The 13,158-nt window shown below is 34.4% G+C and overlaps 2 protein-coding genes across 2 annotated transcripts; both read right to left on the reverse strand.

Annotated features, from left to right (window-relative positions):
• Positions 1 to 231: 231 nt before the first annotated feature.
• On the reverse strand, positions 232 to 6,754 carry LOC132635619 (uncharacterized). Its single transcript, XM_060352078.1, has 8 exons — positions 6,366 to 6,754; positions 4,652 to 5,041; positions 3,640 to 3,854; positions 2,957 to 3,027; positions 2,749 to 2,847; positions 2,091 to 2,208; positions 884 to 1,019; positions 232 to 521 (listed from the first exon to the last, which is right to left on the reverse strand). Exons 1-8 carry the CDS (start codon positions 6,444 to 6,446, stop codon positions 462 to 464), a joined length of 1,170 nt encoding a protein of 389 aa, XP_060208061.1. The 5' UTR covers positions 6,447 to 6,754; the 3' UTR covers positions 232 to 461.
• Positions 6,755 to 9,586: 2,832 nt separating this feature from the next.
• On the reverse strand, positions 9,587 to 12,772 carry LOC132635621 (ubiquitin C-terminal hydrolase 22). The gene is made up of 3 exons (XM_060352079.1): positions 11,699 to 12,772; positions 11,124 to 11,242; positions 9,587 to 10,857 (listed from the first exon to the last, which is right to left on the reverse strand). Exons 1-3 carry the CDS (start codon positions 12,472 to 12,474, stop codon positions 10,094 to 10,096), a joined length of 1,659 nt encoding a protein of 552 aa, XP_060208062.1. The 5' UTR covers positions 12,475 to 12,772; the 3' UTR covers positions 9,587 to 10,093.
• Between the last annotated feature and the right edge of the window lie 386 nt (positions 12,773 to 13,158).

The following is a 13,158-nucleotide window of genomic DNA, read 5'->3' on the forward strand; positions in this document are numbered from 1 at the left end:
CCTAAAAGTGAACGGAATCCTGTAAAGGAAAGGAAACGTAATCCAAAAAAGAAAAGGAATGTAATTTGTATTCCTACTTATATAATTATTGGGATCCTAAAATCTTTCCTGCACATATAAGGAAAGTTATTGCACCTTAAAAAAAATATGCTTTTAGTCTCATAAATAAAGTAGGTCAATGTTTTTATCTAAGAGAAAAATTGGATAAAAAGCTAACAAACAAAGCGATGGATGATGGACTAAATAGTAATAGCAGATGACAAGAAATTAAAATACTTCCACGAAGAAAGAATACATATTGCAAAAATAACAAACTATATACAGTTTGAAACGCTATTATTACAATTACACCATAGTGTTAGCACACATATCTTGTTCTTGAGGGGAAGAAAACTTGTATATATTTTATACACTTGAGGACTAAAAATGCTCTCCACCTTGAAGCTGAGTAGCCATCGGGGTTATCTTCTTCGGCACGAACACTTGTCAGAGATGTTAGCTATAACGAACCCAGCGAAGACCTTCAAAACAAAATAAGCAAAATGGCTTTATTGAACTTGAGTTTGTGACCTGTAATTTTTCTCTGTTTCTAAAACATCCATTTAACATACTCCAACCATGCGGAAAAGTAATAGCTTTATTTCATCCGCTCTAGTAGAAATTGGATCTACCGGACACCTAGTGTTTTCCATATTGAGTTCTTACTGATTTTTCCATTTCTTTTCTTTTTAACACGAGATAGGAATTAAGATGGCGATTGGCCTCTGTAAGTTGGAGACCAGTACTTGTAGGTTCCAATAGGAGTTCGTGACACAAACGAGAAACTAGAGGAAAACTGGAAGCGGGTTCTTGAAGCTATGTAGGGAGTCACCAAGAGAAAAACCTGAATGCAGCCAAGAATGTATACTGCAGAGTAACGACGTCCATGAACTAGCATGTCAGCAATCATAGCAAGGGGTATGGTCAATGACATGCCCAGTGTCGCAACTAATGGTGTTGTCCATACTACTGAGAGCGCCCTGTTTCATATTTCAAGAAATTCTCGTGTTAATCTGTTCATATAGAGCATAAGCAGATATCAATGTAGAGAAAAAAGACAGGCAGATTCTGGAAGAACCTGAGCAACACAAAATTAAGAAGGGGATATATTCCCATTTATCATTTAATTTAGCAAAAGCAAGGACTCTCAACAGACAACAGCCTGTGTCCCAATTAATTGGTTCTCTCTCGTTGCAGTTTTATTTCATTTTACCTCCGCTATCATATGATTAGCTGATTGTGCTTAAGCTAAATGTGCAGGGAGGTGCGCTTAACCCCAGGAAACATTCTACCCAGTGTTATTCAATATGTATCGAGATGATAAAGATTATAACCTAAGCAGCAATAAAAAAAGTGGGATCTAACAAAAGATCCAAATGGTTTTATTGGAAGTCAAGATTTAATGCAACTGTATTCATATTCTAGATTCATTCTATGGGTTTATTGAAACTCAGAAGCATCACTTCAGACATATAGACATTGCCTGTCATTTCATAAGGAAGAAGATCAAGGTTTGTGTTATTAGTAGACAAATACGTTCACACAAAGGAGCAACTAGCAGATATCCTAATCAAGAGACTTGAAAAGACTGAGCATGAATACCTTCCCGAGCAAAGCTAGGTGTGAAGAATATCTTCTACCCTCTAACTTGAGGATTACTAAGTAGTGCGGAAGCTGGTTTAGTCGATTAGCTACTGAAGTCGCTAAATACTAATTGTAACTAGATGATGAAATGAACCATTTTATAAAACCTTTTTCTATTCAGTAGTTTCTTTGCCCTACTTTACTCATCTCTCAGTTGCACCAACTCAAAATCTCCGTTGATGGACCTAGCTCAACAAGAGTAATAGTATACAAAATCTTCCTAATTCTGACATAATAAGGAATATACATATTCAGGTAATTTTCCCTATTTAACTATTGCATCTTATTTCCAATAGTTTAACTTATCTTATTCTGGCAGTGGCTCGCCTATATAAGGAGCCCTGTTACGATCAATTCAAGACAAGTTTTAGGTTCTAATTTTCACAAGGATGAGTGCTGGTACGTACCATAAGTAGTCAGAGAGAACACTCCCAATAAGTCCATTCAGCAGGACAATCTCAGCAACAGAAGCTGAGCTTGGGAAATCAAACTTAGGTTCCAACCCAACAGCATTTAGTGGCCACACTGGAAAAAAGAATTGGGTGTGATAAAAAATCAGTAATACACAAATCAATTAAGGAAGAGATTCAAATTAAGGACGGGATATAATAGGATTGGTTGCAATCACACTTGAATTTTGGATATCCACTGGCTTACCAAATATTTGAAATCCACTCAATATGAAAAAGATTATCTGTCTTCTTTCCTTTTCAAGCTGTACTATTTCTTAGATACCTGAATAATTTAACCTTAGTGCATTATTATCCTATATTTGCCCTCTTTCTTAGTGCATTATTATCCTATATTTGCCCTCTTTCTTTCCCTTTAGTACATATCTGGGGTCTTTTCTGCATCCACCTCCCTTTCCAAACAAATTAAGAAGAACAAGAACTGATCACCTTGTTCAATTCTTGTGTTGTTTGATTTATATTAACTCACAAGAATGTTATTTTTTATTGATAGGCCAAAACAGGGAATAGTGGGCAGCTTCTTTGAATATGAAAGAAAAATTAAGAAATTCATGCTGTTCTTTCCAGGGGCACAAACTTTAAAAATGTCCATTACCAAGCCACCAAAGGCCAAACAAAGTGAATATTCCAAGATATCCAAAGAACCTCTCCATATGTGCCTTTTCTCCTGATCCAGCAGATTTCTTGAGGAGCACTGAGTACATCAAGAAAACCATACACGGATCAAAATAAGAACCACGAAACTAGAATTAACATTAAAAATGAAAGTGAGAATTTCATCCCAAACCTGATAGATATCTTACCTGTAAATAGGCCATAACACACTGCTGAAAGAAGACCAAAAACATCACCAATAATGGAATGCTTAGCAGTCCTGTCAGCCGCAATGAACCCACAAAAATGATGCACTAGATTTAGCCATAAAAAGGAGCAGATGAAAGTAAATTAAAAATTACCTAATATTTGTACTCATAAAAAATTGAAAAGCCAATTATGTCAAGAACCAGACAGGTTAGCCATGACCAGAAACAAAATAATACATTTTGGAATTATTTGTCAAATGAGCAGGTTATTTGCTATATATTTGAGCATAGAAAGACATTGGGACAACAACTCTTTTAGTTTTGTTTTGGTTTTATTTTTGAGCTGTCATATCTCTTTTAATAATAAAAGGTCTAGTTACCAAAAAAAAAAAAATAAGATGCTATATATGCTAAACTTGGATAAAGCATCTCCTACCCCTGTGAATGCAGTTTATTCCTCATATCTTCAAATTTCATCTCAGTGTAATCCTAAGAGTCTTTGTTAAGGAATAATTGAATCCTCAAAAAGAATCTGACACTAGTATGGATAACATTTTCCAGCATAGAATATCTAAATGAGTGTTGGAGAGTTTGCATAGTAAACGTGGTTGGTTTGGAAAATCTGAAGACGTTAACAAGCAAAGACGTTAATGTAGATAAACAGATGCTTATTTAAGACTTACGAAGATACACTAAGCATTTCATCTGGAGCCCATGTTTTTCCAACTGTAGTCAGTGCTACACCACTCATACTGACTATAACAGCAATCATCTTTGTAATATTTATTGAATCCTGGCCAAGGAGTGCTCCAAAAAGAAGTGTAAAAAGCCCTGATGTAGAGGTCAAAATAGTAGTACTAGCCACACTCGTATTCGCCAGTGCAGAGTTGGAACAATACTGCAAACCATAAATCTATTAAGTTGGGAATGCAAGTACCCACTATATAATTCATCTAGCAAAGATAGAATAGGACAACAAATAACTGTCAGTCACCAAGGTAAAGACAGAATATGGAAAATAAGAGTCAGTGACCTAGATGCATTAAACATTCCTTTAATGTAAGTATGGTTATTTTGATCCATAATCAGATCAACTCAAATGATGACAACTTGACTGCATCAATTCTTGCATGCATACTCTGTCTTCTAATTCTCGTCCGTTATACATTTTCAAGAAACAAGAAAGGTAATATCAATTGCGAAATCCTAAACTTGGACAAAACAAGTTCTTCATCTTCGTGATCTTTCTGGGTTTTATTTTACGAGTAAAAAAAAATATTCATGATCTTTCTGCTTGGAAATGTTTTTGAAATGTTAATTTCATATTTTCTAGAGCTCCTAACGGAGATTTTATAGATGTTCAATGTGTTGTCGACATTTTGAGCAAGCAACAGACATTTGTTTTCTAAAACCAAGACGTAGTAAAAAGCTAGTGCATGATTAAATAAGTGGCCGTGAATCTTGAAGCAAAATCAATTTAAGGATTGGGTAGTGAAGCATATCTCATCCAAACACATTTATCACATTTACCAATTTTTTATTTTTTTTTTAAGAAAAAATTTTGCTCGCTATTTTGTTTTGTTTTGGCTTTAGGAGAGAGGGTGGAGATATAGGCAGAATTGTTTGATGCAAGTACTAAAAGCAGTATATTGTTCAACATAAAAGTGTTAGAAGATTTAAGACATAAACAAATACCTCTGTTGCAAACCATATGGGAGCAAGATACAGGCTACATTTGACAAGGTCCCATGAGTTACGTTCATAGCCCTCTTCAAGAAAGTGGAACTCATCTTTATGGTTGATATCAACCAATGGAAAGCCTTCTTCCGGGTCGTTGTAATCCATGTCTTCTGTAAGGTAACCCTTCAAAGCTCCTTCGGAATGGTTATGCATGTCATTAAGTTTGAGTGGCACATCAAGAACTGAGTCCAGGAGAAGATTTTCATTGTACAATTTCTTTAAGGAACCTTTTTCTAATAAACTGCATAACCAGTCTTTACAGACTGCTATAGGAAGGAAGATTGCCATAAGAGAGATCCCCAGATATGTAACTGCAAAAGGTTGTTTGTACTCTACAAAAATTTTCTGCAGGACATAGATGGTCTTATCTTAGTATCTTCTGTTCAGAAACTTCTGGATCATATGATTGCAGAACATTAAATTGATCGAAACTGATGGCAACAGAAAAAAGTGAATGGAAAAAGTAAAATTATTTAAAAATGCCTTCACATGCTAAGAAAAGATCAGCCAGAACCTTCAGCATAGGAACTACAACATAATGAAGGAGAAATTCTAATTTTCCCTTTTGGAGCAGCTCTGAGCATTTCTTTACCAATAATTCCCAAGTAACTGTTGTTAAGATACTAGAAAATTTAAAACGAAGATTCACAATGACGTGTAATGGAGACTTAATTACTATATAGCAAAATGCTCGTCTGAACGAACACTTATAAAAGCTTGTACTGGGAAAACAAAGTATCTCGTGTGACAAAGAAATAGTTAATAGTACCTTACCAAGAAATAAAAAAAAGAAAAATAGTTAAGTGTAGCATATGCAGGTGTTACTGAATGTGAGATGCATAAAGGATGCGATATCCTTAGTCAATCCAAAAGACAGCAAGTAGGTAGATGTTATAGGAGTGCTAATAGCACCCATAGTGGAAATATTGTGGGTGCCATCAATCAATGGGATTTGTATTCAAACAGTTATTCTGCGTCCGACATTGTTCAAAGGCATATGTTTAGAAACAAAACAAGATTGGAAATGGTTGAGGTTAACTTGCCTCTCTCAGTGTACCCTCAGATATCAGACTAAACAAGATTGGAAAATGGTTGAGACTTCATGAACCAGACTACATTTAGCATTAATCTTATTCATGTTAGGAGTAATTTTTTTTTTTAATGACAAGAGAACCCGCAGCCGCTACCCTTTGGGTGGGCACAGGGTAAACCCCGCTCCTGTGCAATAGCCCGCAAACCACATAGAAGAGATAACCCGCACTAGGTAAGCCCTGTGCGACGAGCTCGACCCAGAATGCAAATCCCCTGCTGTTGGAGGTGGGGGGTTTCTCCATTATGGAAGCCCCATGCTCAACCAACTGAGTCACCCTTGCGGATTCATGTTAGGAGTAAATTAGGGAAAAGAAAAGGAAATTTGAAGTTATAATATCAGCTTTATATTTCCAATTTAGAAGTTGCTTGCATTTTTGAGCAATTAAGCATCATGTATATATTCCCTTTACTTGTTATCAATCTTTTTCCCTAAAATAAATTGACATTCAGCTATGAAAAGAAACAATCAGTCCACAAAATAAACCAAGAATATATTTGATAATCCCAGAAAGCAGGAAGAAACACCAAAAACAAAAAGAAAATTAGAAAGAGAATGGAAATAAAAAGGCTTATATACCTGAGTAACCTCAGCAGAAGCAACCCATATAAACACAAAAGCTCCTATCAACCCCAATCCAGCATTGTATTTCCACACCATATCTTAAACAAACTACAACAAAAACAATTTTAGAAAAATGGGTGCTCTGAATTTTACAATCCCAGGAAAATTTCTTAAGAAACTCCACGTTTGTGCTGCTTTTCTTTGGTTCAAAAAGGGGAGAAAAATGTCTAAGAGTGGAAGGTTTCCTAAAGGTTGAAGATTTATTCATGACTTTAAAGTTCATACGCATTTAATATTGAAGTCGGCAAGTTGACTGTTATTTCCAAGATAAAATGCCTTTCTTTTTGACTTGGAATTCAGTTGTTGTTAGCCTGTTTTTCAGTAACGTACGGGAGTGACAAGTCGTTGAGTTCACTTTTTTAGTAACGTTGCAAAGCTTCTCATTTCTAGGATTTTAGTGCAAATCGCTTTTTCTTCTTCAAGCCAACTAATACTGTTCCTAAATAGTTGGTCCAAACAAATTAAATTTAGTAAAACATGAAAAAATAAACAACAAAGCTTATAATTAGAGGTTGCTCGGTTTAAAGTATAAGAATAAAATTTTGCGTAACTAGTATAATCTATATTAATTTGGTTTTCTGTTTTAAACTTCACATTAATATTATGGAGAAAATCACATAGATACAACTTTTTAAAATGGTAATTAAAAAGATTACAGCTACTTTAAAAAATTTACACAAATACAACTTATTCAAAATTTGAACTTTTTAATTACATAAATATAACTTTTTACATTCCTAAAATATCAATATAGAGGTATTTTTATATTAATGTATTTCATAAAATTTATAGTATATCGATGCACTTATATGCTTAACTTATATAGTATATCAATGCACTTTGCTTAACTTATATAAATATTGTATATCGATGTACATATATGCATATATAGTATATTATTTTTAATATATGTTATATTAACATTATCTGTGTTTGAAGGCTAAATTCAAAGAGAAAGTGAAAAAACCTTCGAAAGACGACTTAAAGGTACATGTTTAGTATATATGGTATATGTATATTGTTTATGTCAAGTATACTTAAATTATTGCCTTGATCATATTATTAAGGGAAAAGGGTCAAATATACCCATCTACTTAAGTTTATTGGCTAACTTTGTCCTTCGTTAGCCAAAGTAGTCAAATATACCCCTCTCGTTACATGTTGGGGCCAAATATACCCCTATCGTTAGCAAAGTTTCAAAAATATTTCTAACATATTCCCACATAAGCAAGTCTAGTCATTGGAATTGGGTGACATGGACGCCACATGGCCAGTGGCGGAGCCAAGATTTCGACCCTTCCCGCATCAGGCACTAATAAATTTTTAACGTCTAATTAGATCGGGAATCATTCAAATTAAGAACAAAAGCTCATTGCTTTTTCTTTCCCTATAATTTAATTGAAGCCGTGGCCGAGGGTTCAACATCTACTATATATATATATAAAAAATACTTTTAACCTTGTAAAAATAATATTTTTTTTCCTTCGAGGGGGTTCGGATGAACACCCTCGGCATAGTGTGGCTCCGCCACTGTACATGACATTTAACTTATTCTATATGGTGCCTACGTGGCAATTTTTAAAAAACAATCTAGAAAATTGATTTTTTTAAAACAAATCTGAAAAAAAATGGCTTTTATTAAAACTCTGAATTTTTTTTGGTTTAATAAAATTCGTTTTTTAAAAATATATTCTCGAAAATTAGATATTTTAGTTAAAAAATCTGGAAAATGATTTTATTTTTTTAAAATCAGGAAAACTGTAAAGTATTTTTTTTTTTTTAAAAAAGAGTCCTATTTTTTTTTTTTAATCTTGATTAATTTTAAAAAATCTGAAAAACTGATTTAAAAAAAAATCATTTTCCAGATTTTTTAATAAAAAAAATCTAATTTTTCAATTTTTTTTTAAAGAAGGGGGTTTTATAAAATAAATAAAAATTCAGATTTTTAATAAAAGCCATTTTTAACAGATTTGTTTTTAGAAAAATCAGTTTTCCAGATTGTTTTTTAAAAAATTGCCACGTAGGCACCACATAGAATAAGTTAAATGTCATGTGGCGTCCATGTCACCCAATTCTAATGACTAGACTTGTTTATGTGGAAATATGTTAGAAATGAGGGGTATTTTTGAAACTTTGCTAACGGTAGGGGTATATTTGGCCCCAACTTGTAACGGGAGGGGTATATTTGATTAGTTTGACTAACGGAGGGCAAAGTTAGCGAATAAACTAAAGTAGAGAAGTATATTTGACCCTTTTCCCTATTATTAATAATAGGTAGGAAAGGAAAATTTGTAGGGACAAATTAAGAAAAAAATATAACTTGTATAAATTTATTACCATATTTATACTAAATTGACCATATCTAAAGATTTTTTCCTTTTATCATTTATAAGGTATATTTTGTAGATTCTATAAATTAAAAAATAGTTATAGGTTCTATAAATAGTTGTATATTTACTAGTATTTGTGTAAGTTCCCCATAATTATGTGGAGTTTAATAATGAAATCAAGTTGTTGGGTATGCGTATGAACAAAGTCCTACCTGCACAGTTGAAATTATGATTTTAGTTTTGCAATTTTTGGTTATTTATAAAACAGATTTCAATTAATTGTGCACTACATCGCCGCAATGCTTATTTAGGACCAAGTGAAACCCCCAAATCACGTCACACCAAGAAAAATAATCAATTTATTTTTTATTTGGTTTGGTTTGATATTGAGTGGAAAAAATTGACCTTACTTGGTTGGTTTAGCATTAACAACAAAAGTCAAACCCAAATCAACATCACGTATATACCTTAAAAAAATTATACTTAAACCCTGTTTAGTTACCTTAAAGAAGCTGACTTTTTTTTTTTTTCCTTTTTTCATTCGTCTACAATGTTTGGAACAACCCTGATATGATTTAAGTGCACTATTAGGCAAATGAACAGATACAAAATAGATAACAAGAAAGTGAAAGAGGAAAACAGATTGATAAATACTCTTAACCATAACTTTTTTGTAACGTCGCCTGTGATATTCGAACTACAGGCCACTCGAGCTCATGCAGGAAAACTCACTTACTTAGTTACTTAGCAGGCAAGTGCCTTAACCACTCGGCCAAAGCGACGCCTCAACTTATCTGCCACAACTCTTTGACATTTACCGAAACCATTCATCATACTGAACACAAATTCATCAATCTATTCATGTACATTATCTTCTTGAATGATAAATCAAATTACATGTTATAAGTTATAACACAATCTCAAACAAACCAAGCAGGAAATGAGATCAGTTTTAAGAACCCAATAATGAACATTATCAGAATCTTGAAGAGATGAAAAGGACCAAGCAAAATATGCCCTTGACATTGTTAAGTTACTGTACATTCATAAGGCCTCCTTCTAAGGTCTCAAAAGGAAAACTAATACTGGACCAAAGATACCAACAAGCTAATGGTTCCATCTTTTTAAGAACTCTCATCATGCGACTGCCCAAGAAGTTTCCAGCATTCCATCTCACAAAATAAATTCCGATTCATATGACCATACAATTGCCAGCATATCATCCATCTAACCGGAGCGCTTTGGCTGGTGGAGCGTCCCTGGACATACCATCATGCTTCACGTCCAACCAATATAATCCCCGGCTGGCCAGAATTGTTCAGGAACACCTATCCAAGTCCATAACCTGATGTTCTAGCAGCAACCAGCTATAGGAACAAATGTGTCCGCTCGCAGTGACATTGGCTGGCAGCTAACATCCTCGCAACTCTTGTGATAAAGCATCTTTTGCACATAGTACATCAGATAGCATTGTGAGGCCCTGACAACTTCTTCATCGACTTCAGTAATCCATGCATCGTCGCATTTGTACCATTGGTTTCTCAAACGCAAATACGTCACGTAGTGTCCGGATTCTAACATCCCTGAATGTGTGACCACTGCAAAAATTTCAAATTCTGTAGAAATATCTGATTCATCACTGTCAAACGAAAAGATTCGGTTTCCGAATCTTTTTCTTACAATGGAAGATGCTAAATATGGTTTCATGTCCAAAGAGAAAGGAAATTGCATATGGCGGTCGATCTTTCTGGAAAGTTTTCTGGTGTGAGAATGTTCAAATCGTTTTATATGAAAACAAAGCACAAGCGGGAGCTTTTTGATGGACATTTGTTTCAACACGTCTTGCTTTTCCTGACAATTTTCACAGTACAGTTTCTGATCAGATCCCAACTTCTCTGGTCTTGTGAAGAGGTCCAAGCAACCAACAAGAGATTCATTTGGCTTACTGGACTTACTAGCCAAATCCTTTGGGCTGGAGTTGCAGGTACTCAAGTCAAGAGAAATGTCCATACAAGGATCATGAGTTGTTGAAGTGAACCCGCATGATGCACAGGTGACATCAGATCTCAAGAGCCCATAGAAAGCCCTATGAGCAATACATTGGCAATCTCCATTATCTGTTTAAGAAATGCTTCTTTATCAGAGAAAATGAACAAGAGGAAGCCACAAAACTCTTGAGTTCTCAAGGTCTTAATACATGAATCATCCCTTCTCTCGTCGATGAAATTGATCCCAAACGGAAAGGAAATTGAGCATGTACATAGGCAAGATCTGTACTATATCTACTCACAGTGTTGCATGACAAGACATTATCTAAGCAACAGACCCCAGAAAATGTTCTGCATAGACAAGACGAATAAGAGTCATTCTCAGCAAAAAATACCTTTGATTGCCAAACTTGATTTCCCCTCTTTGTCATGGATCCTGTCCAGCATTGACATGAAGAACTCATGAGCATCCTGCTGCTCGTACGTCGCAAGATTTTCTGAATGCTGCCACCAACTGCAAACATAAACAACAATTCAATTAAAAACAATCACTATATGAGTCTCCAACACGTCAGCAACCAATCAATGTTTACATTTTCCACGTTTAAGCATCCGATCTTAGTTAACATATAGGACAAAGCAGCATAGAGAAAATCTCTCTACACTTATTTTACCATGATAAGGGAAAAGCAAACTTGTATATTGTCTGATTTAGAGGAAATGCACCAAATCTTGGTTACCAAAAACTTTATAAGAGAACTACGAAGCAAAAACATATAGTTTCACCATTACATATAATTGATGAGACAACTCTAATATTAACTACAAGCAAAGTTGACAATTTGTGTGGATTAAACATTTTTTACATTTTGCAGATCATGTCCTAACCAAGTATATAGCTCCATAAATTAAATGGCAAAGCAATTTGAAGTACAATCAAAGGAGATAAATCCTACTAACACTCACAGACCTGTAAAGAAACTGAGCTGGACTATAAGGGGTCCGATCACCCGAAAACACAGCTGAGAACATAAGATCAATATCACAAGGCAGACACAACCGATCCGATGACATCTTTCTGCAGATTTCTCTGTTATGTCTATCACTAAGGAAGTAATTTCTCAAAGGGGGCGCATGAAGCAACACTTGCAACACAGAATTCATGAAACAAGTATTCCCTAAATTGTTCAAACCCCTTAATCCTAATGGAAAACACGATTTCGACTTCTGATCCCTCCGAAAAAACAGTCTTTTCATATTCTTTATATCTAAATCCATCCCAAAACTCAACCTTCTCCTCTTACTCAATCTCAACTCACTCTCCTCAACCCCATTTTCAGTTCTTGAAAACCCCATAACATGTTTACACATCACAGATTTGTCAAAATCAGGATCATACACCTGATCACAACACACAGAGCAATAAAGCTCAGCTCTTTCTATATCCACTGAAATCTCATGTCCAGTTTGAGATTGGCTATGCAAAAGGACATGGTTTGATTCACTTGACAAACAACATAACACTGATGAACAGATCAAACACATGTAAAATCTACCTTGACATCCTCTACAAATACTACATCTAGGTATATCTGATTTGGATATTTCCAAACTAGTCCTACCATATGGAGTTGTCTTAAAACAATCTTGAATCAAATTGTAACCACATAAACCATTTTTCAACTTGTAATCTGCAAGATGCTTGCAGGGCTTTGGATTTTTATACAAATTGTTGCTTGAGCACATACTACTGTCAAGATCAAATTGGTAAAAACCCAATAAAACGATTAAAAATCAAATCTTTATTTGATCTATGTAGAAATAATCAAACTTGAGCTGAAAAAAAATAATAATCAAGAAATACAGTAGCTAAAACTGATCAAGAAAAAGAATAATAATAATAATCACTGTAAGAATTTAAATAAATGGGTTGATCTAAAATTGCTAACAGAATATAATAATTAAAAAAAAAAGATAAAGATTTTCAGTGATATTTTTTTTTTTTAATTAGAAATTGATAGGAAAATAATGAAGAGGACTTGTGATAGAGAGGAAGGGAAGGAGGCGTTTTTTTTGTGTAAAAGGAGACCGACTATTATGGTATTCCCATGTGGGAGAGAGCACGGGTGTTACTGTGCACCCTAATTTAGCACTATACGTGGCAAGATCAAGGCCGTTGTTTACTTGTCTATGTTAGATATAGGACTTAGAGAAAACCCTAATTTGACATTTGTTTGGGTTACGTAGTATGTTTATTGAAAGTAACGAAATGACGAAAAAAACAAAAGGTATCTTCTAGTGTTATCTGGCAGGCTTCAGATAGAAGACCCGGGGATTTTGAAGGAGGTTCAAGAGAGGAAACCACAGGTAAAAAAATGTAGTTGTGCACTCCTAATTTTTTTTATTTTACTAAGGTGTCAGTTTGGTTCA

This window comes from Lycium barbarum, chromosome 4 (assembly GCF_019175385.1).
Source record: "Lycium barbarum isolate Lr01 chromosome 4, ASM1917538v2, whole genome shotgun sequence".
NCBI lineage: Eukaryota > Viridiplantae > Streptophyta > Magnoliopsida > Solanales > Solanaceae > Lycium > Lycium barbarum.